The 25,675-nt window shown below is 36.0% G+C and overlaps 3 protein-coding genes, 1 non-coding gene and 1 pseudogene across 5 annotated transcripts; 1 reads left to right on the top strand and 4 right to left on the bottom strand.

Moving 5' to 3' along the window:
- The first annotated feature begins 2,556 nt into the window (after positions 1-2,556).
- LOC113307291 lies at positions 2,557-2,735 on the top strand (annotated as a pseudogene).
- A 2,434-nt stretch (positions 2,736-5,169) lies between these two features.
- TRNAE-UUC lies at positions 5,170-5,243 on the bottom strand. Its single transcript has one exon. It is a non-coding gene; the product is annotated as a tRNA-Glu (tRNA).
- Positions 5,244-5,989: 746 nt separating this feature from the next.
- LOC113305404 (putative F-box protein At3g23960) lies at positions 5,990-7,802 on the bottom strand. Of its 2 annotated transcripts, XR_003338495.1 has the most exons (2): positions 6,542-7,802; positions 5,990-6,151 (listed from the first exon to the last, which is right to left on the bottom strand). XR_003338495.1 is itself a non-coding variant. In XM_026554448.1 (1 exon), the coding sequence occupies exon 1, from the start codon at positions 7,706-7,708 to the stop codon at positions 6,839-6,841; it is 870 nt and encodes a 289-aa protein (XP_026410233.1). In that variant the 5' UTR covers positions 7,709-7,802; the 3' UTR covers positions 6,261-6,838. The 2 variants fall into 2 exon arrangements, 1 of the variants encoding a protein (XP_026410233.1); XM_026554448.1 differs by lacking the exon at positions 5,990-6,151 and having other exon boundaries at positions 6,261-7,802.
- A 1,248-nt stretch (positions 7,803-9,050) lies between these two features.
- On the bottom strand, positions 9,051-12,545 carry LOC113302514 (sphingoid long-chain bases kinase 2, mitochondrial-like). The gene is made up of 12 exons (XM_026551433.1): positions 12,123-12,545; positions 11,944-12,020; positions 11,529-11,582; positions 11,343-11,402; positions 11,077-11,154; positions 10,880-10,926; positions 10,731-10,771; positions 10,494-10,578; positions 10,293-10,407; positions 10,050-10,172; positions 9,843-9,943; positions 9,051-9,371 (listed from the first exon to the last, which is right to left on the bottom strand). Exons 1-12 carry the CDS (start codon positions 12,331-12,333, stop codon positions 9,242-9,244), a joined length of 1,122 nt encoding a protein of 373 aa, XP_026407218.1. The 5' UTR covers positions 12,334-12,545; the 3' UTR covers positions 9,051-9,241.
- A 9,548-nt stretch (positions 12,546-22,093) lies between these two features.
- On the bottom strand, positions 22,094-25,162 carry LOC113301305 (50S ribosomal protein L5, chloroplastic-like). Its single transcript, XM_026550070.1, has 3 exons — positions 24,841-25,162; positions 24,539-24,739; positions 22,094-22,564 (listed from the first exon to the last, which is right to left on the bottom strand). Exons 1-3 carry the CDS (start codon positions 25,114-25,116, stop codon positions 22,229-22,231), a joined length of 813 nt encoding a protein of 270 aa, XP_026405855.1. The 5' UTR covers positions 25,117-25,162; the 3' UTR covers positions 22,094-22,228.
- Between the last annotated feature and the right edge of the window lie 513 nt (positions 25,163-25,675).

Below are 25,675 nucleotides of genomic sequence, written 5' to 3'. Positions count from 1 at the left end.
CTTCTCCTTGAGATATAAACTAAAGGAGGTTCATTTAATCAATTTCAAACTGCATCGCGACAGGAAGAGGCGAAGAAATGCATCGTCACAGGAAGAGGCGAAGCTGTGCGACACGGATTGGCGAGCCGAAGCCGAGCCATACTAAATAGAAAATATGGTTAAACTTCAAAATATGAACTAATAGTTAAGATATTGGCTGATCCGGAAAGTGTACCAATTCAAAAATCCTAAGTGACCGGGCGGGATGAAGCCCTGCGACGCCAAATGAAAATGTGCGACGGGTCGGGGCGAAGCTGCCCAGCGACACCAAATAAAAATAGATCAATGGGGCGAGGTGAAGCCACATCACACCAGACCAAAAATATGGTAAATGGCTTTCGAGTCCGCCCAATGCGTAGCACGGGCACAAAATCTAGTGTGGGATTAATTATTTTACTGTGTTATAAATATGGTATTTTGTAATAACTTATTCGGGCTAGATTTTGGTGCAGGCCATATACACGGGCCTCTCTTTATTCTACAGGCCCAATTATAAAAAATAGAACCAAAATAATTTGCCTCGCTTAGGGCATCTGATTATTATATTCTAAGACGACGTTGCCTTCATGGTTCATGCAACACTGCGACTTAAACAGATGAGGAAGAAACAGATCTTGAACTAGATGGTGGAAAAACAGAGGCGAAGATTATTAACAAGCAGGAGGCTCCGATGGAAGAGACCCCATTTAAGGCGTTGTTGGAGCTTGAGGGTGTAGTAGACGATGAGAGAAGACTAGGGCCACTAGGCGTGGATCTTTAGATATCAGTGGCAGCATGAGCGGAACCGAATTAGTAAAAATGAAAGTTGCCATGCAATTCCTGCTCCAGAAACTTAGCCGAACTGATCGTTTATCTGTCGTCACATTCAACTCTAACGCCAACAGGTTATGCCCACTACGCCAAATAAGTGAAAACTCTAGGACAAAGATTATAGATCAAGTCAATGATTTAGTAGCCAGGTCTTTTATTCCAAAGTAAAACTAGAAAATTAAACAAGGAAATATCACGCTACCTTCCTAAGTTCCCCTACCAATGAAATTCCTTTCTAGAACCTTCCTCCACAGAAATTTTGGAGTTCAGCTCATGATCTTCTCTTACTTGCCATGAACACCTCTTGTCTTGTTTTTTGCTTTCGGATATTTTGAAAGTGAAATCAGAAGCACATCAGATTTATTTATTTTTAAATTAGAAAAGATCTTGAAAACCACCGGTATAAACCAGCTGATCAATTCTTAAAGATATAATAACATGAACGAATTTGAGTTTCCTACAGAAAGCATTCAAATGACATATTTATGTTTCCTTTCGTCTCCAACAAGTTTTATCCCTAACCTTCTTAAATTTAGTAAAGGATTTGTGTCCAATCAGTGAACTGAACTTAAGAAGCACCAAGATCAATCCATGCACCAACAGGAAATTGAAGTAACCAAGAGCTCAAACCCTAAAACTGAATTTTAGATCCAAAATACATGCTTAATTCTGATTGACAATGCACTTGCATGTTTATAGGGTCACACAATACATTCTTACCTCACACCTTATAACCGACAATGCAAGTTATGTAACTACATGTTTTATCTCTTGAGATGAATACTGCAACAGATTTAGTAGAGAGGTAAGGTACGTACATACAACATGACGAGAACAATATAGGGCAAAGTGAGCACAACGACAAGACTTGGAAGTGATGATCCAATACGTGTTAAAACTTGTAATATTAGTTGAATTAAGAAACAAACTGTTGAACAATGACAAGATTCACTACTCCGTACCTTTTTTTTTTCAAGGAGAATGCCAGAATTAATGGTAAGCAAGTTTCTTCGAAACAAAAAATTTAACAAAGTTTTTAAATACTGTAGTAAAACAAAATTGTACTCCCGACTTAATTAACATTGTAGTAGTTTCCCTACATAAAAAGATTATATGTAAATTGTCAATGACTCACACTCACTGTATACGTGATCTGCTGGTGCACTGGAAATACAGATATTTCTCTCTTGCACAAGTGTTTTTCACAGGATCTAGGGGACCAAGTGTATGTACAGTTCACTAAAGATCCTTAACAACAAAATAGCACCAAGTTGTATTACAGCATCTTTTTGGGCCAGTTAGTGCCAGTAGATGAAGCATCTTTTTGGAGGTCAGTACCCTAGGCCGTGATCATTCATGATCAACCATAGACCGCAAAGTTGGCACTTGGTGGACTCGGTTCAGATTATGGCATCGCAAACATGGCTAGATAAAAGCTAGTGTGTAGGGCTAGTTGGTTACTAGTTTTTGAAATTTGTAAATCCAAATCCCAGTACACAGTACGTAATTGCAACTTGCATGTTTGTGAGCCACAGAATACACTCTTTCTCACACCCTACCTATAGCGCAGCTTATGTAACTACGCGTTTTTTACTCTTGAGATGAATCAAACGGAAAATTCTAAGTTATGCAACACAACTTAAAGTCTGACACCACGCCCATGAGAACGAGACAGTATAAAAGCGAATGTTAAAATTCTGAGTAAGCATACCTTTCTCGGCCTATTGGCTAAGATCAAGTGTAGTATCTGTTCTTATCAGTTTAATATCTGATATGCTTGTCCAACGGACTGCACGGTATTAAATTAATTTTTTCATCGGGGAGTTTCCATAACAGTAGCTTGCTGCTGGGTTTCTTGCGTGTCGCCTTTGTGTGGCACACCCCTACCAAAACTAAAACAATAAACATTGGGTCTCTGTATTGATTCTAGAGATGGTCCTAGTTTGCATGCTGCCATGCCGTTTTGTTAATCGGAGGTGGCATATTCATCATACGTGGCTGCTAAGGATTCGAGATCCGAATAGAGAAATGGATGGTGCTTGCATGTAAATAGAAGGATTCGGACTGTAAGAGGAGATGTAACCTTGTTGATCATAAACAATGGAGTAGATACAGCTTCAAGGTTACAAAAACTAATTAATTCATCACCAGCTCAAAGAAAAACTAATTAGTTGATAAGCCTAGTCCGCGTGTATTGAATCTGGTAGTGGCCAAGACCAGGTAGGAGAAGGTTTGGAGTTTGGACACAGAAAACTTGACAACTATATTTGTTTTTTCGAATGAAAATTAAAAACCAACCGGCAAGGTCAGGTGTATTAGGCGTAGTCAGCCCCATTAGATGTGGTATCCGGGGCTAAGCTGGTACTACTGTGGCGCTAGGCCTTACCCACCACCAGGGCAACCGTGCAAAGACAGATTCCCAGGGCCTTTGGCTTACCATCTTTGTGGTGGTTGGGGGTGACCAGATTTAGCCTTTCAATCACTCACACCAAGCCAATTGATTGAACTAAGTTGTAACAACAACTGAATATATGTATCTTTAAACTTAAAATTCCCGATGTGGGATTATTTTCTTTTCAGTGTTAAGAAAAGTACGGGGTGATTGCCATCGTGATTAAATTCTGGTCCAGCCCGCTTAGGCCTTGAGACGGGCTGACCGAAATTCACGGGCCTTCTATTTTGGACTTGGGATTTAATTGTTGTTGGGGTCTTCAATTCTCTTCTTCAAAAACTGTCAGGCAGGTCTCCATTGATTGACATATAACATCATCAATCAAATCATCCTCAATATGGCCACTATAACCGTTCTGTCGACCTCTTTAAATAGCAAGGCTTTTTTTCCCGAACTATAAAAACTGCCATTTTTCATGAAAAACAGTCATGGCGATAGCCCGGAAACCGTGATTAAAGCTATTTTTCTGTAAACGAAGAAATCATGAAGCTGCATCAAGATATTGGGGGAGGTACAAGCAGGTTATTCTGCTTGGCTAAGGAGATGGGTATGTGGATTGCATTGGTAATGGTTCAGCGGTTTATCTCTGTTTCATATTATATATATAATCGTTTTCGTAAACCATGACCAACAATAGATTCCGCTACGTAATTGCAACTTACAAGCTTATGGGTCACAGAGTACACTCTTATCTCACACCTTACTGACACTGCAAGTTACAGGTTTTTTCTCTTCAGATAAATCAAATGGACGATTCTTTGTTTACTGGCTAAGAAGCCTAATAGCTAAACCACATCTCTAAGTCCTGAGGGAGTCATGAAACTTTGTGCAAGCCCGGCTAGTAGAGACGCCATACAGAAACTACATTCCTGGTAATTCAACAACCAAAGGTTGCTCCACAAAGACAATGCAAAAGCTCTCTGTACCATAAAACCTGCACTTCCCGAAAATGACGATCCTCTGCAATAATGACATTTTACAAGATACACAATCTGCTCACTGAAATTCGTCAACATGCAGAAATCAAGACTAAGACCTTCCATCCATGTTAACTGTTTATACTCTATGTCAGGTACTGCATACAAGAGCCTTTGGTTTCTCTGTAATTTTCAAAAGCTTCCTCACCCCTAGGCCCTAACTTCTGGAATTAGGATAAGTTTCGAAAGAGAAGTGCCCTCACATTCCGAGAGTAATGTCAAACAGTGCATGGGCTTTGGCACAAGAAAGTTCATGAATGCTTTGGATTTGAACTAAGTTGCTAAACACACAAGGGATCTATATAAATCCAAGGACTGGTAATCTTATAGGATTATAAATTCATCGAAACTGCGATTCTGCTACCAAACCCAGCAGGAAAACTGAGGGACGAAAGGTTAAAAGTGTTGGGCTAAGTAGACGATAACTAAGAAATGAAGGGTTTTTAAAAAAAATAGACCATGCATGTCAATGGTCATGAATGCTTTGGATTTGAACCAAGTTGCTAAACACACAAGGGATCCACATAAATCCCAGAACTAGAAATCCTATAGGATTATAAATTCATCGATTTTGCAACCTAACCCACCAGGAAACCGAGGGACGAAAGGTTAAAAATGTTGGGCCGAGTAGACGGTAACTAAAAACGAAGGGTTCCTTAAAAAATAGACCACGCACGTCAAATGACAAGTTTTTTTGTCCTCATCATTTTTGTGCTATTACCTGATATTTGCAAGTGCTAAGTAAAAATGGCGATGAGCAATGCTTACAATCCAAACAGGTCACCTATCTTGAAACCAGCCTTATCATCGGTTTAGAAGTGTAGCAAGCCAACAAGTCAAAGTGGATTGAACATTCTCACGAAAGATGGTTGCCAAAAGAAAAGAAAAAAGTTCCATTGCCGGGATTTGAACCCGGGTCGCCTGGGTGAAAGCCAGGTATCCTAACCGGGCTGGACTACAATGGAGACATGCTTCCAGTGTATCGTTTACTTGGTGTTTCGCTAAAAGGTTTAATTATTTTAATTTTGCCAGCTCAAGTAATACGAGTTTCACCAGGATACAAACTGCCGTTTCTAAAAACAAATTTCACAACACAAGCTAACGACCGATGGCGTAATTTTTGCTCGAGTCTAATAGCCTAAATTAAGAAACAGCCATTTCAACGGAAATGAGTAAAGAAAATCTTAATCACCATGATTCATCCCTTGCAGGAAATGAACAATAGACCATTACACAACCAAATTGCCGTTAGTCATGGGTTGAGGCCTTGGCTTGGAAGATAGGTGACAAGAAATTGTGGGTATATACACAGAATCCAAGAGATAACAGCCGCACTCCACTAAAGAAAGACAATGGTATTTTTGAAAAAGATCCAAAAGTTTACATAGATGAAGTGAAAGGGACACAAGAACGCACCGCAAATTTCAATCATCTATTGTAAACAGTAACAAGGCCAGAGAGAAGCCTGACAGCGTACTCTGCTAAAGAAATACTAAACTACCAGTAAGATGGCTAAACTAAAGAAACCGGTGCCAAGTCAAACATGTCAATGACCCACAATGGAAATAATTTAACAAACAAAAAATTAAAAACACATACACAGAAAGGTAAAATAAGCGCAAACTATGAAACCTTGGGCGAGATATATTGAAAAAGAAACTTACACATATAAATGAATTAGGATCAGTTTCGAAAGAGAAGTGCCCTTAACATGAGCATATCCTTGTTTTCGGGATTAGATTGCACTTCCTATTCTAAAAACTTCTTACTGACAGCCAACCTGTACAACCTAACCTTCTACAACAGAATAATATACAGAACACAAATATGCCATATAAGATAGGGTGCAGCCACGAGGTCAATGGAAGATTACCTGGTCGAAAGGATGTACTTGTTAATAGCAAACCAAACAGCACATAACTGAGCGACAACAAAATAGCACAGCCGAATAGGGACTTAAGCCCCTGTATGAAAATATGGGATGTTGGGAACGCAGAACTCATTTTATTTGTAAAACAAACCATAAAATCGGAATCATCAGTTGAATCCTTCTCAGACCAATTTGTGGAATCAGACTTCATAACAAGAGTTACCCTACTTAAAAAATCAGTGAAAGAAGAGCAACTAACTGAAAAGAATCCTACGAGATTATCCATGCCTACTTCGGCATGCCTGCTTCTTAATTTTCATGCATGCCTACTTCTATTCAGATCTCATCCAGGCTCTAAGGTATTCCTAGGTGACGTACAAATAAAAGACTCACCTCTTTTTGCTCTTTACGATACTTCTTCAAGTTTCAATTGCTTCCACGGACCTTCCAGTCTCCATGTTTTCTTCTCCAAATGCTTTCACCGAAACTAAAGTGTTCATCATGTGTGGAACTCCGTGATGAATTTTTCTACCAAAAGATGCAAAGTCCTCGAGCATTATGGAAGAAGAAGACTTCAGGTCATAAAGATGGAGCTTTGTACTTGTGTAACATAAAACTCTACCACTACTCGTAAGGGCAAGTGAAGAAGTGTATGGATCCATATTGATTAAACTGAACTCTTTACTCCAACTAAATGTCTCGTCTTCTTTTTTCTTGGGTAACCATACTCCAACTAAATGTCTCGTCTTCACTGTAGTGTATACCACAGTAATGACCTCCCAACACCGTATCCCGAAAATTCTTATTATAATATTCATCTAATTCTACAAAAATCTCATTAGCCAAATCAAATGCCATAATTCTCCCCTCTCTGAGGGTCCAATAAATAAATCCGAAGAAAGGATTTAGCATAGAAATGTCCATCAAATAGTTGTTTATCTTCCCAACGCTTCTCCATCCTTTACCACTGCCGAGAGTATAAACCTCAATTTGTGCTGCCTTGGGGTCTTTCCAGAGAGTGTAAAGCCTAGCAACCTTGTACTCATTAGTCGCAGCAACGTAACCAAATCCACAAGTCATGAAAAAAACATTATGATAGTATGTGGCTCTATCAAGTTCAGGAAGGGTGATAGATTCTCCAGTGATGGGATTACAGATATAAGCAACATAAGAAGCACTGGTATAATGTTTAGGCAATCCGTTTATACAAACCAAACCGTTACATGATCCAAGTATACTGTATAACTCAAACGGAGGTTTCAATTTCAGTTTCTTAACTGTATGAGAAGAAACTTCGTCATCATATTCTAGATAATATAAGTTTCTGGAAAATGGTTCAGAAAGATCATCCATCCTGAAACTAAAATTAAGCTTACCGGAATCAGCAGAAGAATCAAGGTTACTAAGGAGGAGATTTGAGTGCATTTGATTGAAGGATGGATGGCGAAGAACGTTTCTCCATCTCTTGGAAACTGATTTGCAATCCCCAATTGATTCAGCTGGTAACCTAGTGAAAATGTCTAACATTACATCTGATGGAAGATCACTGAACATACCCATTCTATTGGTTTTGTTGATGAGGAAACAGAGGATATAAGAATTTGGGGGATTTTAAGAAGATGGAGATAAAACAGCAGCAGGAATTCAATTTAGGGTTTTGTTCTGGATTCTAAATCGAAAACCCCAGATGAGACACCGAGACCGAGTCATGACCATGTGTTGGATTCATTTGGACAAACATACCCTCGTCTAGATGCCTTATTCCACGTGGTGGTTGGACACATTCTTTGTTGGGGTCTGACTCGTGACTCGAAACTGACTTAAGATTAGACTTCCTAGGTTTGAGTAAGACGTAACGAGTTAAATTCAGATGTAATGAGTCAGATTTGGAATCTGACGAGTGAATCGAGTCATAAAACACAAACAACTATGTTGGTTACTTTTGCTTGTAAAAGCTTCTTTAAACACAATTCCAAAATAATTTTTAAGAGGCAGAAATGTTCAGCTTTATGAGGCAAGTTTTTTTTTTGCTTCTAACTAGAATTGAATTCTGTTTTTGGTATTCAAACATAGAGAAAGTCATGAAATTTTTTGGCTTATTTATTTAATTCTAATTCATAGACCCATAAATAAATAATTACAAATAATTCTCGTGAATATCTAGATCTTCATTCGGTAGCTGATACTTGCATCAAAAGTGCAGAAGCTCCAGAGATTCTGGGAGAACGGGTACATGATTTACATGATATTTTCTTACATTTAGTTTTTTTGAATCAGATCTGACTCATCTAATTCAAAGATGTGCTAGTCAATGGCTTGATCCGATGGATCATGAGAATTTTGTTCCCTGACTCAAACGGGTTCAAGTCAGGTCAGGCATCAAGTCTAACTCAAACTAAAACACAAGCAGATACGTTTGAGACAGTCACGAGTCAAATCTGACTCAAACTAAAACACTAGCACATACAGACACCGAGTGAAAACATATCAGTTTTGTTGCGACGTGTAGTGAAATACAGCGTGAAGTGTGGGATCGGAGATGAGTTAAAAGGCTAGTGTTGTAGGCAAAAAAATGGAGCAAAATTAAAACTGCACACAAAAGAAAAACAAACAGCAAATGAAAACTGCAAACAAAAACTAAAAAAAAACAACTGCAAACACTAAAACAAGAAGAAAAAAATGCACCTACGCAGAAAATGAGAATGGTTTGATTCGATTACACATTATACAAAATTGAAGGTTTGTTCATAATATCGAAGCTAATAACCTGTACTGATTCTTGCATTGTTAAAAAAGTGTCTGCACTGCAACCAAAACAGTGAAAGTAGTCGTTAAACTGAATGGACATGTAGTGGTTGTACTGTAGCTACTATACTTGCCTGTTTATGTGCACAAGGGGAAAAGAAATGAAGCAGTGATGAGTCTTTGCATAATTTTATTTCAGCTCAAATTACAAAATTTAGATGCCCCTTCTTAAACTTTAGAACTAAAAAAGAGAGGCGGCATCTCATGGCACAACTGCGGGTTCCTTGTGGGAAGCAACATAAAAAAACGATTGACTCGCTGCGAAGCCATAAAAGCAGTTTTCGGAAATTAGTGTATTAGCTCTATTGCAGAAGGTAAAATGTAAAACTTCCTTGGAAGAAATCCTTGATGTTCCCCATCAGCTTGCACAAAAATACTACTATCGCCAGTAATTTCCTTGACTTCGATGGACTGTACACTGCAAAACAGAAAAACTGTCACGACTCAAGACTAAAACCTATAATTTTATTACCATACTCCCATGCACTGACTCTATGTGGTCGTTAACTAGAAAGCACGAAGGAGAAATTGAAACGAGAAGATTTTAAGTGGAAGCATAACCCAATTGAAAGGACTGATTCCTTGTTCTCAATTGAAGTTCCTAGACAATAGAGTTTTCGAGTTGGCTAAAAAAAATGTTTAAGAGGTCTTACTGTGAGAGGACTCAGGTCTGCTGGTAAAACATAGCTTTAAGACAATAGTAATGGTCTTAATGAACAACTAATTGTCCAGTTTGATCAGCAACTAGGAAGTTGTCGAGGTCAAGACAGCAAATACTCATGTTCACAAATATCATTACCATACATAGAGGGACTAATAATTTGTTTAGAAGCAACAGAAAAGATCATATGTCAAAGAATATGCCAGAAGATAATAGAGACATCAGTACCTTCTAGAAGAAACGTTTTGCACTGATAAGTGCGTTCCATTGTATAGCTTATGCATTCTAAAGATGAAATCATACCATTTGAAGTTCTGAAGAATCACAACCTGAGGATAAAATATAGAGCAAACTTGAAACAAGTATTTCATACGGCAGGAAGTAAAATGCTAGAGAAATTTGTGAAGGATAATTAGGTTAGTGATATTTGACTACCTCAAGATTTCCATTACAAGGGTCAGCATTAGGTGTTATCTTCATGCCACCACCAAAGAACTTCGCATTTCCCACGCAGAGGGCTGTTACTTGAGGAATTATTTCCCAGTCGCCCCCATTGACCTAGAATGTTTTAAAGCATTAAATGCATTTGATAAGATCTTCTTATAGTCAAAACAGTGGCATCAGAACACCAGAAAGTTCCATGTGTAAACAGCTAATTTTATAGCATCATTCACTGACCTTGATCCTGAGGTCCTGATTATTGTGCCCCATAAAGCCCCTCAATGCACCAATAACATAGCAAAGGTTCCCAAATTGTTTGTACTTTGATGCATAATATCCAGCCTTTGCACTCCTACAGACTTCCACGAAACACTAGGGTGAGTTGGTCAGAAATACCAAATATAGCTTGCTCAACTTGATCAAGGAAGATGGCCTTACAGGTGAACGTCAGCAACATTTAGGAAGTAATGAGGTTCACCTCTTTCACCACTAACAGCCCCAATATCTATTCTAGTTCTTAAACCTGCAAACACAGTATTATGGATGTTAAAAACGAAAACTCAAAAATATGCATAAAGGTGTTTACGAAAGCTTGTACAATATTTTTGCCTGGTCAAGAATGAAAGCACATAATTTCCCAAACTATCTGAACAGAGAAGATAAAAGGTGAAATACCTCTAGATATTCGTTGCACGGCTTCATGTGGGTCATTTTTCCTGATAAAACAAACCATAAAGATTCTTATGACTCGACGAACAAGGGCTAATTGCCAATTATTCAAAGATCATACCAAATGAAGGCATGTATGAGAAGCAGCAACCAACCAGCCAAACGTTCTGGCAAAATCAGATCCAGTACCTAGTGGAATAACCTACAAAACACAGGATTATAACAGTTCCTTAGAATGCTTACAGAAGAGTCTATAACCTCACTAGTCTATGTTGGATTCTGTAATTTAATGGCTTATCTATAAGAGCATAAGTAATATGCTACGAGAAAAAGTATATCAGTAACCACTTACGCCAAGTGCAGTTGTATGAGTATTCCCCTCGCCATGAGCTGAAACAGGTTTTCCATCCCAGAAAAAGCCATTTATAACCTGCCAAAATCCAAGCCAAAGTATGATCAGAACTAAGAGGTCTAGCTAGCATTTGTCAATGTTTACTATCATTAAGACCAAGTCCACGACATAGTTGAGCGTACCATCACAACAGAACTTATGAAACCAGTGTGTATCATACAACACACTGTAATAATATACAGAAGAACAAGATAAACGACACGAACCTCGTGAAGAGTACCATCACCTCCAACTGCAACCACAGCATCAGCTCCCTCCCGTATAGCCTTCATACAATGCGAGGAAACAAAACCCCTTGTGAGAAAATGTAAAAAAGATAAAACAACTATGCAGCTCATTCAAATCCTAGTATCTGAAACTATAGCTCAAAGAATAAAGAAAAGTATTCTCACCTCCCTTGTAATGTCAATGGCATGAGAAGGAGCTGAGGTCAAACATTCACAAATCTGCTCAAACAAATAGAAATTAGTTTAAGTGTTAAAACACAGTACTCTCTCACTCAATCAAATAAGCGGATAATAACAGCAGGTTCCTTTGTCAGAAAACTTACACAATAATTCCTCCACCAACTATCTAAAATCTAAGCTAATTCTGGGTCTCCATTAGCCAGCAATTTCACACTAATCATACCAATGAAATCAAATTCCTCCTGATTAAAACCCATATTTTCAATTTCAAACTAATTTTACAGCTTAAACCCATTACCCAAATTCAGTATTATGCATAACCAATTCGAAAATTAGAACAAAAAGCCATTGATTAAAAATGAAATTTCTGAATCCCAGAAGTTAAAGAGAAGAAGCTTACATTTCGATGTTGACCAAGATGGGTCCTCAAATAAGGCAATAATTTCTTCCATTCCTTACCAGTTCTTCCATTAGCACCTATCATCCAAATTCAATCAATCTCAATAAAATACAAACTTTACAGATTCAATCAATCACAGTAATCGACAGAGAATAGAATAGAGAGACATAAATGAAAACCTTTGGGATTGACAACGAACACAAGATCGCCTTTCCGAGTAGTACTAGTACTTATTCTCTGAGACATACTTGTATAATCAAAAGAAAGATCTGAAGATGAAGAAGAAGAAGAACAAGAGATTGAATAACAACGATCTGTTCTATTAGTATTGATTGTAATCAATTGTTTAGCCATTGTTACAGTTCCTCCTATTTTATAAACAACAACCATTGAATCGATAATTAAAACTCAGCTGGTTCGCTTTTCAATGTGTAATCAAATCACTGGTGATGAGATGAGGTGTTGATTAATGAAGAAAGAATCAGAAATCAGAGACGATGAGGTGTTACTCTTAGTGTTAGACAGAGAGTGATGATGGATTTGATCTTGTGTTTTGTTTTTGTTTGACTCTTTGTTTTCTTCTTGGTGATCTCATTTCGTGAAAAACAATATTAACCCGTACCAGTGGTAGGTTCCACCGTACACAGACAGGATAGAATTTGGATTTTGCTGATGACTAGCACTAATCTGACTATCTGAGTGAGCAGGAGGATGTTGGCGAATCGGTTTGAATCGGTTGGGTTACTCATCTGACTCGACTGGGAACTCGAGTCAGAGTCGATGAATTTTTCTCTATATAAAAACAGAGTTTTTTCGGACAACGTGGTAAACCGGAGTTTCTGGTTGATTCTGGCCCCATTATTGTAAATTTCAGCCAATAGAATTTCAAGAGAATTTTTTAGACCCACAAAATCTTTTCCGGCCAATTACATTCAAGGAAAATATAAAAAATAATTAAGTATTAAACAATCTTATAAAATTGTTAAAAATAGATATAAAATCGGGTAAAATATAATTAATATCTAATTTAGATTTAACATTAAAATTCATAATTACGTAGAAATAAAATCACATCAGGACACGAATTGTTCATCATAATTTCATCACAAAACGTAATCAATCGTAATAAAATAAAAAGAATGTCTGATGTCCAATGTCCAATTATATTACAGTTTTTATTCCAAACCAATAATAATTAAAGTAATCCTAACTAGAATCAAATTAATAATAAGAATCAAAATATATACATGGAATTATGAGTAATTACCCGTTGATCGAACCATGCTTCCTCTTCCGCAAAAAAAAAATGATTATTAATCCTGTCCAATAAACAAGATACAATCTCGTTATAGAAAATCATGACAAACAGTAAAACAACATTAAGCAAATCTTTGGGAACAAAAAAAAAGATCAGTTCAAAAGCGGACAACAGAAAATGAGTTCTGATATTAATTTTTCTTAGTATTGTTCTTTCCATAAAAAGATTTAAAAAGATAAAATCACAACGTGTAATTTAGATATTTGCTATACATGTTAAGAGTGATGAACGTATTTTTAGTGTATTTATTTTGTGTTCATAAGTTATAACTATAGAATAACCCTGGTTTAGGTAATTGATTTTTAAGATCTAAAAGAACGTTTTTATATAGAGAATATAGTTTTATAAAATTGAAATGAAATTGAAAGGAGAGATATTTTTCCTTTTTTACCATGTTACCTTTCAATCAAGAATAATATTGAATACAACAAGTAAGGTATTACAGCCAAAAGTAATATCAAAATTTCTAAGTAAGGTATTCCAGAAATACTAACATCCTCTCATATACATAAAAACATTCGAGGAGTAGTAAAAGCTCATTTTTTGGGCGTTGCCTCAGTTTTTAATGTTTGTTTTACAGATGCTCAGGATTTTTTCTTCTGATCGGTGGTTGCCGTTTATTTTTGCAGGTTCAAAAAAGTTATCGTTACTGTTCAAGTTACCGTTTAATAGTTAATACGGTCGTCATCAGGGAAAGTCAAAAAGATCCAAGTCCTCTTTCCATTGGTGTCTTCTCCAAGGTAATCAAAATCTTCTTTAGTAAGAAATATTAATGACCTTCTCAAGTTTTGGTTGTTTATACTTTCGGGTGCATTTTCTTATGAAGGTTGTTGTTTCTATTGTGAAATCTCAATTAATTTTTTTTTTTTGTTGATTATGATATTTTGTTTGAGATTTTTTTTTTATTAATAACGGTATTCTGATAGAGACTTTTTTTTTGTTGCCCATGGTATTGTGATTGAGAAAAGCAAATAGTAATATTTTTGAGAATCTTAGTTCGTTTTGTGTTTCCAGGCAGCAAACAGAAAAACTAACCAAACTATGGTTGATCACTAGAAAGTACCAGGAATGAACTCAACAGTGGGACCATGCAAGTGAAGATCTCGAACTATGTCTGCATTACCACTTCTCTTTTTGTTCCTCTTATCGTTATCAAGGTTTGATTTTTTTTAAATTGGTTATTTGCTAATGTTGGTGGTGGTGCACACTGATTGGGTTTCCTTAAGCCTTATTTGGCAAGTATTGGCAAGTTGTTTATTCACTTGCATTGATCCATTTGCAGGTTGCTTCAACGTCCTTTATCACATAGCAGGTAGTCATATTCAAGAGACCTTACAATTCGTTCAATTAGGTTTCTTAGTTATGATTGTAAACATATTTTTCCTGTAAATGGGATATTTTGACGAAGAATATGCAAATATATCGAAAAAGGAAAATAGGTATTATGCTGGCTATTGCAAATAATTGATAGTGTTTCAGCAGTTGGAGACATCTATATTGTGACCAACATACTGAAGATACATGGATCAATCAACTATATACTGCATTATAATGTATCGGTCCCCATTTTCATCAATACATTTAAGGCGTGTTTACGAAATTTCTTATTAATCATAGAAACTGTGTTGTTACGTACTACTCATTATGGGGATCGATATAATCGTTGGCGGAACTCAGTACGTGTATTTTCACATATAGATCTACCGGTGAGACATATGGAGACTCTCGGATACGATACATGTGTATGGTTGGCTTTTGCACTTCTGAAAATTTTTAGACATTGTGGGTTATGACACTATAAACTGATATGGAAATTATAAAAAACTATAAGTATTATAAGCAGCGGTATTCCTTTGCTCTAATAAAGAACTGCTGTTATACAGGTCCATGAATATGATATGGAGTGATCTCAACTTATCCCACTAAATACCACTTAACAGAATAAAATAAACATTTAATCAAGTTTATGAACTGTAGTATTGGAAAATGACTATCTTTGTTTCTGCAAAACAGTGTAGTTATTATTGTTTCCACAATGGAGACTAAGAAACAAAGACATTGACTCCTCTAGAAAACACGATGATGGATTAACATTGTAGTGTAGTTGTAGATATATTTGTGTTGCTGCAATGAACCTTACAGTCAAGTTAAAAAACGGAAAAGAATAGTGTCCACTTTCTCTTTTGCTGAAGCATTGGGCGTTCTAGATAAAAATGTGATTTTTTTTTCAGTAGTAGGGTTGGGTTTTCTCTTGTATTAATGAGTTTTGAGAATTCATTTTGTTTGAGCAATTTATATACGAAATTTCAGTTTCGGGCTTTTATTTTTCTTTGCTTAGTATCATTTTCTTAGTGTCTTAAATCTTAAGACATTAACCAATTTCCTAAAATAATTATTTCAAAAAATTTAATGTTGCCAAAAATATACTAAAAGAATTTCCTAAAATTATTTTCATAATTTAATAATTTCCTAAAATCAAAAATCAACCACACTTTCACAATTTCATCAAAATCAAAAATTTAAATCAATCATGCATCAAAATATCACATAATTAATGTATAAAAAAATGTGTAATGTCCAATATCTGGTTACAACTTTTGGAATCATTCTTTTCGTACAACTCCATTCTATCAATTAAAACTAAATAAAGTAAGATTATACTTCCAATAAGAATTAGAAAAAATAAAACTGATAGTCGTACTAACCTTTGAACCCGGCATTTTGTCTTTATTGCAAATAAATTTTTTAGTGATCCTATCCAAAAATAAAAAAATACATAATTGGTAGAATCTGAAACAAAAAATTGAAGTAATTAAGAATTCAAAATCTGAAGCAAGCCAATACTAAAATGAGCATACAAAAATTCAAGCAATAACAAAATAATAGACCTCATTTTCATATTAATTTTCTTAACTTTGTTCATAGCATTACTAAAAAGTGAAATAAGTCTAAAATAAAAAATAAATTGAAATAAAGTAGATTTCTAATTTCGTTATATTTTGATATATAATATAATTATTTTACAAAAATATTTGCAACCACTAATTACGGCGATACGAAGATAATGTGGATTTCTAAACTATCCAAAGATAAAATATTATAGATTCTATTTGAAAAAAAACTTAAATTTATTAGATTCCTGAACCAGTGTGAAAAGATACTCAATATTTGTTGGCGGAAAAAAATCCCTAACAAGGTGATTCTGGCTATCAAAAATTTATATTTTTTAGATATGAGATTAATATTATTCCAAAATAAAGTCGGTTCTCTTTTATGGGATTCCTGGGTTTGGTGTCTATATATAAAGCATTCGAGCAAATGCCAAATCCGATTGTGCTCACATCGCTTTTTTTTAATTATTATTTCTATTTTATTTTCGTGCGAATTAGGGTTGTTTGTTTGATATGTAATGTCATTATCTGTGGTCAGGTACTTCGATCTTGCACTATTATAAATATCGTTGCCGAGTATACGTCAAACAGTATCAAGGTAAAAAGTGATCAATGTGATATCAACACCATAATTTGATTCTTGATGTTTCCTATTTTGATTTCTTAGTAAAGCGAATAATCAATATCATTGTTTTTGATTTTCTTAATCATTGGTACATATCTTATTTTTTTGTTTTTTATAATTTTAGTAGAAGATAGTTACTAATATCAATACTGATTTTTTTGTTCCTCTCCGTTTGGTTTTTGTCTACGTAATACACAGATTTAACATCAAAAGTTGTTTTGTTTTTTTTTACAAAATTAGATACATGCGGATTCCTAAGCGTATAGAAGGTTTATATATTTCTACATATTTAAGACAATTTAAGACGAGGAATTCATTTAATATCCTTGAGTAGCTTTAGTTATATATAGTTATCAGGATCATGCAGTCAGTCTTTTTGGCAGAGAAGAAAGTTAGTACTCCATTTTTTTCTCCAAACTTACATCTTAATATTTCTTGCAGAACATGAACAAATTATAAAAGCTTGGAATGCTCTCATGTTAATATGACCTACTCTCGAGGAAATACTCGCCTTAACTAATATTTAATTATTAGTAGTTATTATGTCAAACAAAACTAAAAATCGATTATCATCAAGAAGAACATTACTTCCAACTTCCAACTTTGTTTCTGTTTTCCTTTTATTAGATATTTGGTTTCTTTTATAGTTTTGCACTTATTCTACAATTTGCTTACTCGAAATTTTTTCAACCTGATATGCTATTGTGGAGTGCTATTTCGTGTAATATAGATACTTTGTGCACTTTATGCATCGAGTTACCCAACAATGACACCATCCTAATATTCCGCATTGCATTTACCCTTCACATCATTTGTTACGTATGAAATTGACGAAGCTATTCACAATGTTGTGTCACTCAAAAAAAATGATTAATTCTGAAATCTGGAAACATAGATAAACAAAAGTATAAGTAGAGAACTGCTTATTAGAAAACTCTACTTGGTTACCAGTGGTTAGAATTTAGTGACTCTGACGTTTTCTTCCAATGTTCCATAAGCAAGAAACATACCCGTGCATCGCACGGGTGAGAAACTAGTTTGTATAAAAAGTCACACTTCTTTAGAATTTTTTTACCTGTCATCAAGGAGCTTAAAGTCTTGCAATAAAAGGTAGACGACATTGGGTTTCCATTTACAAAGGTTGATAGGGATCAAATGAAGCTGCACATTATCTGGCGCAAAAAGGAGTGCACTTGAAGCTGAAAAAAACTCTTTGGCATGATGCTTTTGGTTCTGACACCCAATCAAGAAAAATACATATATATCCAAGAGTTAAATCTCAGTTTCTTAGATTGTTACACACAAATGAAATATACTTTTCACCATTAGATGAAACCTGATTTAAGATTCAAGCTAATATCTTTTCACCGTTATATGGTCTTAGATTGTTACACAAAAATGAAATATACTTTCATTTAGATATGGGTAACCAAACCTAAACGTGTATATTGAGTTGGATCAATAACAGATAACCGAAGTTAGCCATATGAACTTTTATGTGTTAACCATGTTCATCTTAACACTTCTAGATCAAATGATACTCAAATAAATCTAATTGTGTTATTCATAGAGTTGTTAAATTGTTAATATTTCCATAGAAGATGCAAGACATAGTTGAAGCAAAATCGGATTGATTCAAAAGAATCAGTTCATGAAGATTTAGCCACGGTTTGCAAAGATTATTCCTAAATATATAAATGTATTTGTTCATGAGTATGAAAATATACTTAACCGGTTTTAGAACTTAACCACATATGTTTACAAACGGGTACGCAAACTTAAGTTCCGGACTTTGGTCATGTCCCACAGTTCCCAAACGGGTACGTGTACTGTCGTTCCGGACCGAACTCAGGTGAATTAGTTTGCAAATGGGTACACAAACGTAGTTCCTTGACTTTATCAGTTAAAACCATTCACATACGGGTATGTATACTTGGTTCCCGGACCTGAATCATTCTTACAACAGTTTGCATACGGGTATGCATACTGTGTTATATCCAGAAAATGATTAATTGGTCTAAACTCCCATTTCAATCATTGAAACATTCTTAGAAGACGACAATAGCTGTCTCACACAAACTATTAGCTTATAAGCAATTTTCAAATGATCGAATGATCAATACGAAACATTCCAAGTCTACATCAAATGAATGTATCACACAAATCATGTAAGATGTTACCAGGTGATTTTCACATGATCGTCTTTTGACTTTCGTCAAGAATAATGGTGAACTTAGTTAAAGAAAAAAGTTTTCCAACATATATTTCGAGAAAGATATCAACGAGTTAAACTCAGCTTGAAATATCAAATGTGTATAATGTAAAGTCTATATAGCTATACGACTTAGTCTCAATAGGAGATAGAATGGAATAGACTTCTCACTGATAGACGAGTTCAAGTCTCCACATACCTTTTGTTGTTGAAGTTCCTCCAAGCTCCGCTTAGTAAATCTTCGTCTTCAATCGAAGAACGTCATGAATTCTAAATCTCAACTACACATTCTATCCTAATTAGAGACATAGCTATAAGTAGACTAGAAATCAAGACTTATAGTATTGACAACTAAACTTGACAAACAAGCTTGAGATAGCAATGCTTGCGAGTTCGACCGAGCAGTGCTCTAACAATTATAAATAGAGATGTTTAGCTCATAACTAAGACATCTAGAGTGTGGTTTGTGATACAAACACACCTAGAGAGGGAGACTTGTGTGACAAATCACCTAGAGATAAGCTTGTGAGATAATTAATTATTGTAAAAGCAAGCTTAGAAAACAGTTTAAGGTTATCCATTATTTAGTGAGATTGTGAGCGTAACAAAGAGATTTTTCTTGTTCAAAATTTAGAGAAGATATTTTCTTTGAATCTGGTTTCTAGTATTTTATGTTTTCTAGTTTTCGTATGTTATTATTCTGGATTCCGTCTCTATAATAATAGTCATCAAGGACATAGATCATACGTATCAGTTTTGGATCGATCTAGTATTTCCATGATGTTGTCGTGACCTTGTTGATTATTTATCCATATGTATGGATCCGTAGTAATCCTATATCCATGAAGCCCATTTGATGTATCATTTTGAGGAAAGTTTGTGTTTATCCACATGTTACTTGCCTTCTTCCTTTTTTTTTTCGAATTGGTTAATCACTTCGTTGAAGTCCTAATTAATAATACGCAAGATGTTTCGTTGTTGATGTATGGGAAAATCCTCCCGTAAGCTTGTCTTGCATCTGGGTGTGGGCCGTATATACAGGTGCAAAGTCACGGATGCCCCGGAGATGGAAGAGTCATGATGACGTGGATGTAAATTTGGTATCGAAGTAGCGCCTCGAACATTGAGATTATTTTTCCACATAAAACAAAGTCGTCCTCGTCTTACAATCTTTGGTACGGTGGTCAGATTTTGGAATTGGGAAATTGTTTCCATATGGGTTTATTGGCTAGGGTATCAGACAAAAATAGGATGTTAGGCTTATGTAATGAGATGAGCCTCTTTGGATGTTAAACAGTTGAGTTGTTAATTCCTTGACAATTCCAAGCCAGGATACTCATTTTGGCTTGCCGATCTGAAAACAGGGCCGGGGAGGCAATGAGGTTAATGCCTGATGGGAAATTAAAAGGAAAGAATGAGAGTTAATGATGGATGAACTGATTCATACCAAGAGCTTTATCCAGTTGAAGTAATTGACTAGTGAAGGAAAGTAGAAACACAATTCTGCAAACTGCAACGAACAAGACCTTATAAACATTATTATAAGCATTACACACACCTTATACAGACCCGGTGGCAGGCCTGATTTTACGCAACAGACATTTCTTACGCAAACCAGCAGTCCATTCCCACACGGATTGGATCACCCTCAAGATATTCTATGGCATCTAATTTTAATTCATCGTCCTGTACATCTGGAAGGCTATTGAGTACAGCCATCCACTCTTCCAAATCTGGGACTGGGACTTGTTCACTGAAAGCATAAAAATTCGATGATCCTATTCCCATATCCACCCATCCTGCCGGAAGGTCGCTTCTGATAGCATGTTGCAGATCTTCAACACAGTCATAGTTACTAGTTTTAGCTCCTTTAGGAATGAAGGTTTTCATAGAAACGAGGCTCTCCACCTGCGCGTGCAGCTGATAATCGCCTACTGTTTCACTCATCTTAGTTACGTTCCTCCATGAACACGTTCCGAGTGTAAAGACCATGCAAAGAAACTCGTCGTCATCTTTCGAAGTAAAAATCATAACAACCTTGTACACTTGCGATAACGAATCAAAACCAAAACCATGACACAAGTAGTTGTATCCCCCAGTTGGAGTAACATAACAAATGACAAGTGATTGAGACCTGATGGGGTTCACCACTGCAATTAAACCCAGTTCATCAGCATCTACAAGAGCGCTACAAGGACAGACTCAGACACAGAAATTGAAAAGGAGGAGTCTATAAGGCGAAAAATACCTTCGCCTTGGATTTATTTTAGGAAACAGTAATAGGCCTTGATTGGACTCGGCTCCAGATGTCACACCGTTTGTTTTTTAATTTGAGTTAGATCTGACTCATGACCTAACTCATGTCTGAGACCCTATTTGAGTCGGGAAATAAAATGTCAATGACGCTTGGGACCAAGCCATTGACTCACATATTTTTGAGTCGGATGAATCAGATCTAACTTAGAAAAAAACATACATCTAGATGAGTCATGTGATATCAGTTAGATCTAGACGAGTCAAATGAGTCAGGAAAAAAACAAACAAGATTAGTCTTGAACTTGCTGTCAGACATGGGTGTCTTCCAGCATATTTCTTTGCATTTGACTCGTGATCTCGATCTGAGTCTATCATTGACTCGGTGTCAAACTATTTGTCTTTTAGTTTTTGTCAGATATGAGTTGCTACCATACTCGGATCATTTGAGTCAGGGAACAAAATACCCCTAACTCAAACGATCAACCCCACTGACTCTTATATTTTTCGAATCAGTTGAATCAGGTCTAACTAAAAACATAAACACGAGTCTGAGTCAAATTCAGATAAGTTACGTGATTTCAATGAAATCCGGAAGAAGAAGAAGAAGAAACTAAACATAATGTTCGTCTTACTGTGAATTGCAATTTACCACCTAGAGAGTGAGGGTTAGAGAATCCAGTATGATGGTGCCTGCCGAGAAGAAAATCATCTCAGACAAACGTTCCCAACTCATCAGTTCTCGATAAATCTGAACTGCGGAAACACCATATTAGCATTCTGGAGGTAAAAGAGTGTAGCAAAAGAGGATGCTTGACAAATGATTACTTGGATACTTTTGATGAACAAGTGAAAGTCAGCGAATAATTACTTGCATTGAACTTGCTATTGAAAATGGCATAAATTACAAAAACAATCTAATGTGTGAAAAGGAGAGGAGATACAAAACAAATGACATTACCCTCTTTAAGAGAATTTCACCCAATTCATCGCCGTCCTTTGGATTTACTGTCAAAGTGATGAGCCTTCTTCTTCTTCTTACGGATCAACACTGTTGGACCACCACCTTCTCTGAAAGGCATACCCATAAGAGCAAGCAACCTTTGTGCTTCTTTGTCTGTTTTAGCTGTGGTAGTTATGCAGACATCCATACCTCGACCCCTACCAAGGGCATCATATGCTATCTCTGGAAACACACTCTGTTCACGCATTCCAATACTGTAGTTTCCGTGTCCATCGAAGCTGTTAGGGTTTACACCTTGGAAATCCCTTGTTCTAGGAAGACCCAAGTTAACAAGTCGATCCAAGAAGGAGTACATCATCTGTACATCACAATCAACACCAGTCAGATGACACTTCTACATGTATTGGGATGTCAATAAAGCCGATAATTTTCAAAGAAACAACCTACCAAACAAGCAGACACAGGAGATGCATACAAGAACTACAAGGTGAACACTTTAAGCTAAAGGATTTGCGCAATTTACCAGCTTATAATTCTAAAAGTAAGACATCAGACAAACAAAAAAGAGTAACTCGAACTAAACTAAGAAAAAGGGGAAATCCAAAAACATAAAAAGAAACAAACTATTTCTCAGGCTAGTTACGTATTGGCAACTCTAACTAGTTTCTCCCTCAGCAAGAAGAAAGCAACTAAAGTTGACTCAACACAAGGGTAACTTTCTAATGGTCTTGGTTTGGAGTTTTTATTGCTGAACTTAAAAATGTGAACAACAAAATGAATTCACATGGAACAGGGAAGCTATATCTATTACATCTTTCAGACAACCATTTTTCAAAGAAGCAACCCAACAAACAAGCAGATACAGGGCATTACAAGCAACTACATTGTCAACACTTTAAGCTAAAGAATTTACAAAATTCACCGACACCAACTTATAATTCTAAAAGCAAGACATTGGAGAAACAAATGCAAAGAAGTGACTCGTTCAAAACTAAGAAAAGGAAACTCCAAAAACATATAAAAAACAAACAATTTCTCTAGCTGTAAAGTAAATAACTACAAATTGGCAACTCAACTCTATTTAGTTTTTCCTTGGCAAGAAGAAAGCAACCAAAGTTGACTCAGCACAATGGGAACTTTATAACGACCGCTGTTGGGAGGTTCCATTCCAGAACTCAAAAACATGTGAACTTTCTAAAGGGCCGCTGTTAGGAGTTTCGACTGCAGAACTCAAAAACAAGTGAACCACTAACAGTAGCCTCTTTCTCAAATCTAAAACCATTTGCTGAATGACTCAAGTAAGAACATGTTGGATGAGTCCTAAACAAGCATTATACAACCTAAATAACATTCTACAGCTTCTACCTATAAATTCAACAAATCGTCTACAAGAAAGCAAAAGCGGTATACAACCTTAATAACATTACGTGGCTTCTAGCTACAAATTCAGCAAATTGTCGACATGAAAGCAAAAGGGCATAGGGTAAAAAAGAACTCACATTCCTCTAAGTGTAACGGCAAGTACAGGGGGAACTTTCTAAATGGTCTTGGTTGGGAGTTTTTATTGCAAAACTTAAAACATGTGAACAACAAAATAAATTGACATGTGATAGGGAAGCTATATCTATTACATCGCTTAGACATGTAACTGTAGGTTTCATTACAACTGTCCATTTTTCAAAGAAGCAACCTTACAAACAAGCAAATGCAAGAGATGCACTACATGCAACTAATTTTGAAGTTTGAACACTTTAAGCCAAAGGCTAAAAGTAGTAACTCGATCAAAATTAAGAAAAAGGAAAATTCTTAATTGTTAGTACCCTCACAATTCACCAACTTATAATTCTAAATGCAAGACATCAGATAATCAAATGCAAAGTAGTAACTCAGTCTAAATTGAAAAAAAAAAAAAAAAGGAAAATCAAAATTCCCAAAAATATTAAAGGAAACAAACTCTTTCTGTAGCTGGTAAAGAAAATAACTACAAATTGGCAGCTCAACTGTATTTAATTTTCCCTTAGCAAGACGAAAGCAACCAAAGTTAACTCAGCACAATGGGAACTTTCTAACGGTCACAGTTAGGAATTTCCACTCAGTGAACAACTAACACTAGACTCTAACACAAATCAAAAACCATTTGCTGAATGAGTCATGTAAGGACATATTGGATGACTTCTAAACAAGAATTATACAACCTAACTATAAACCCAACAAATTTTGACATGAAAGCAAAAGCATTATACAGCCTAAATAACATTTCATAGCTTCTAATTACAATTTCAGCAAATCTTCGACATGAAAGCAAAAGGGCACAGGGTAAAAAAGAACTCACATTTCCTCTGAGTGTAACAGCAAGTCCAATAGGTTGCCCTTCCCTGAGCTTAAAAGTAGCAATAGACACTCTAGCTCTCGTCTTCACCGGCCTCTGCCCAGTAATAGTTGCCAAATCCTTCATTGCAGCATCTAATCCTTTAGCATTTTGTGCAGCTTCTCCAATTCCACAATTCACCACTATCTTTTCAATTTTGGGTACCTACATTTCACAAACAACAACACATACAAACATAAAAAGGCCAAAATTAAACCCAATTCAAGAACCCTAGAATGAAAGAGGGAAATCACAATGAAAATTACCTCGAGTAAGTTAGTGTAAGAGAATTCTTCTTTGAGAATAGGAACAATTTTCTCAAGATAAGATGTTTTGAGACGACTAGTCTTCTCATTCTCTGATCTGTCTACTAATACAATACCTGATTCACTCTCAGAAGCTTTCACTACTAACCCTCTTCTTCCATTCTGTCTGATTTTAGGGAATGAAATTCTTGAAGATGATGATGATGAAGTTACAAGTGAGCTGCCATGAAAGGATGAAGAACATGAAGGTGGTAATGTCAGAGTAGAAGAAGCCATTGAAGACTCTGGTCTCTGGGGGAGAAGAAGAAGCAGAAAGGATAAGCTTTTGTTTCAGAATTTTTTAGTTCATTTTCATGTAAGGTTTTTGAGGATTTTTGTTTTACTGTTTTGCCCTTATTTGTTGTTTTGAATTACTCGATTGGGTGAATGAGGTGGTTGTTTGAGGTAGAAGAAGGTGGTTGTGGTTGTAAATGTTTTATGTTGGTGAGGGTAAATTTGGTGGTGTTGTTTCGTTTGGTTTACAATTGGATAAGGGGATTTTTTGTGTTGTTGGATTCTTGGAACCGAAGAGAAGGAAAAAAATTGCAGAAGGGGGCCTGGGAATTAGAGACAGTAAGACTCACAACCTGGCGCTATTGGGGAAGAGAGCATGGAGAATCAAAGAGCAACCAACAACCATCTGCAACAGTATGTACATTGATAAATACCTAGGCCAACAAGACATGCTAAACTACCAAGTGCGGAGATCGAAACCCCTACGACAACATCGTACTTCCACCGCAACCCCTACAAAACAGTAAAGCCCAAACATCAGACCAAAATACCAACAACAACG

This window comes from Papaver somniferum, chromosome 8 (genome assembly GCF_003573695.1).
Source record: "Papaver somniferum cultivar HN1 chromosome 8, ASM357369v1, whole genome shotgun sequence".
NCBI lineage: Eukaryota > Viridiplantae > Streptophyta > Magnoliopsida > Ranunculales > Papaveraceae > Papaver > Papaver somniferum.
Note: the sequence above shows the minus strand (reverse complement) of the source record. Positions and strands in the feature narration are given on the sequence as shown.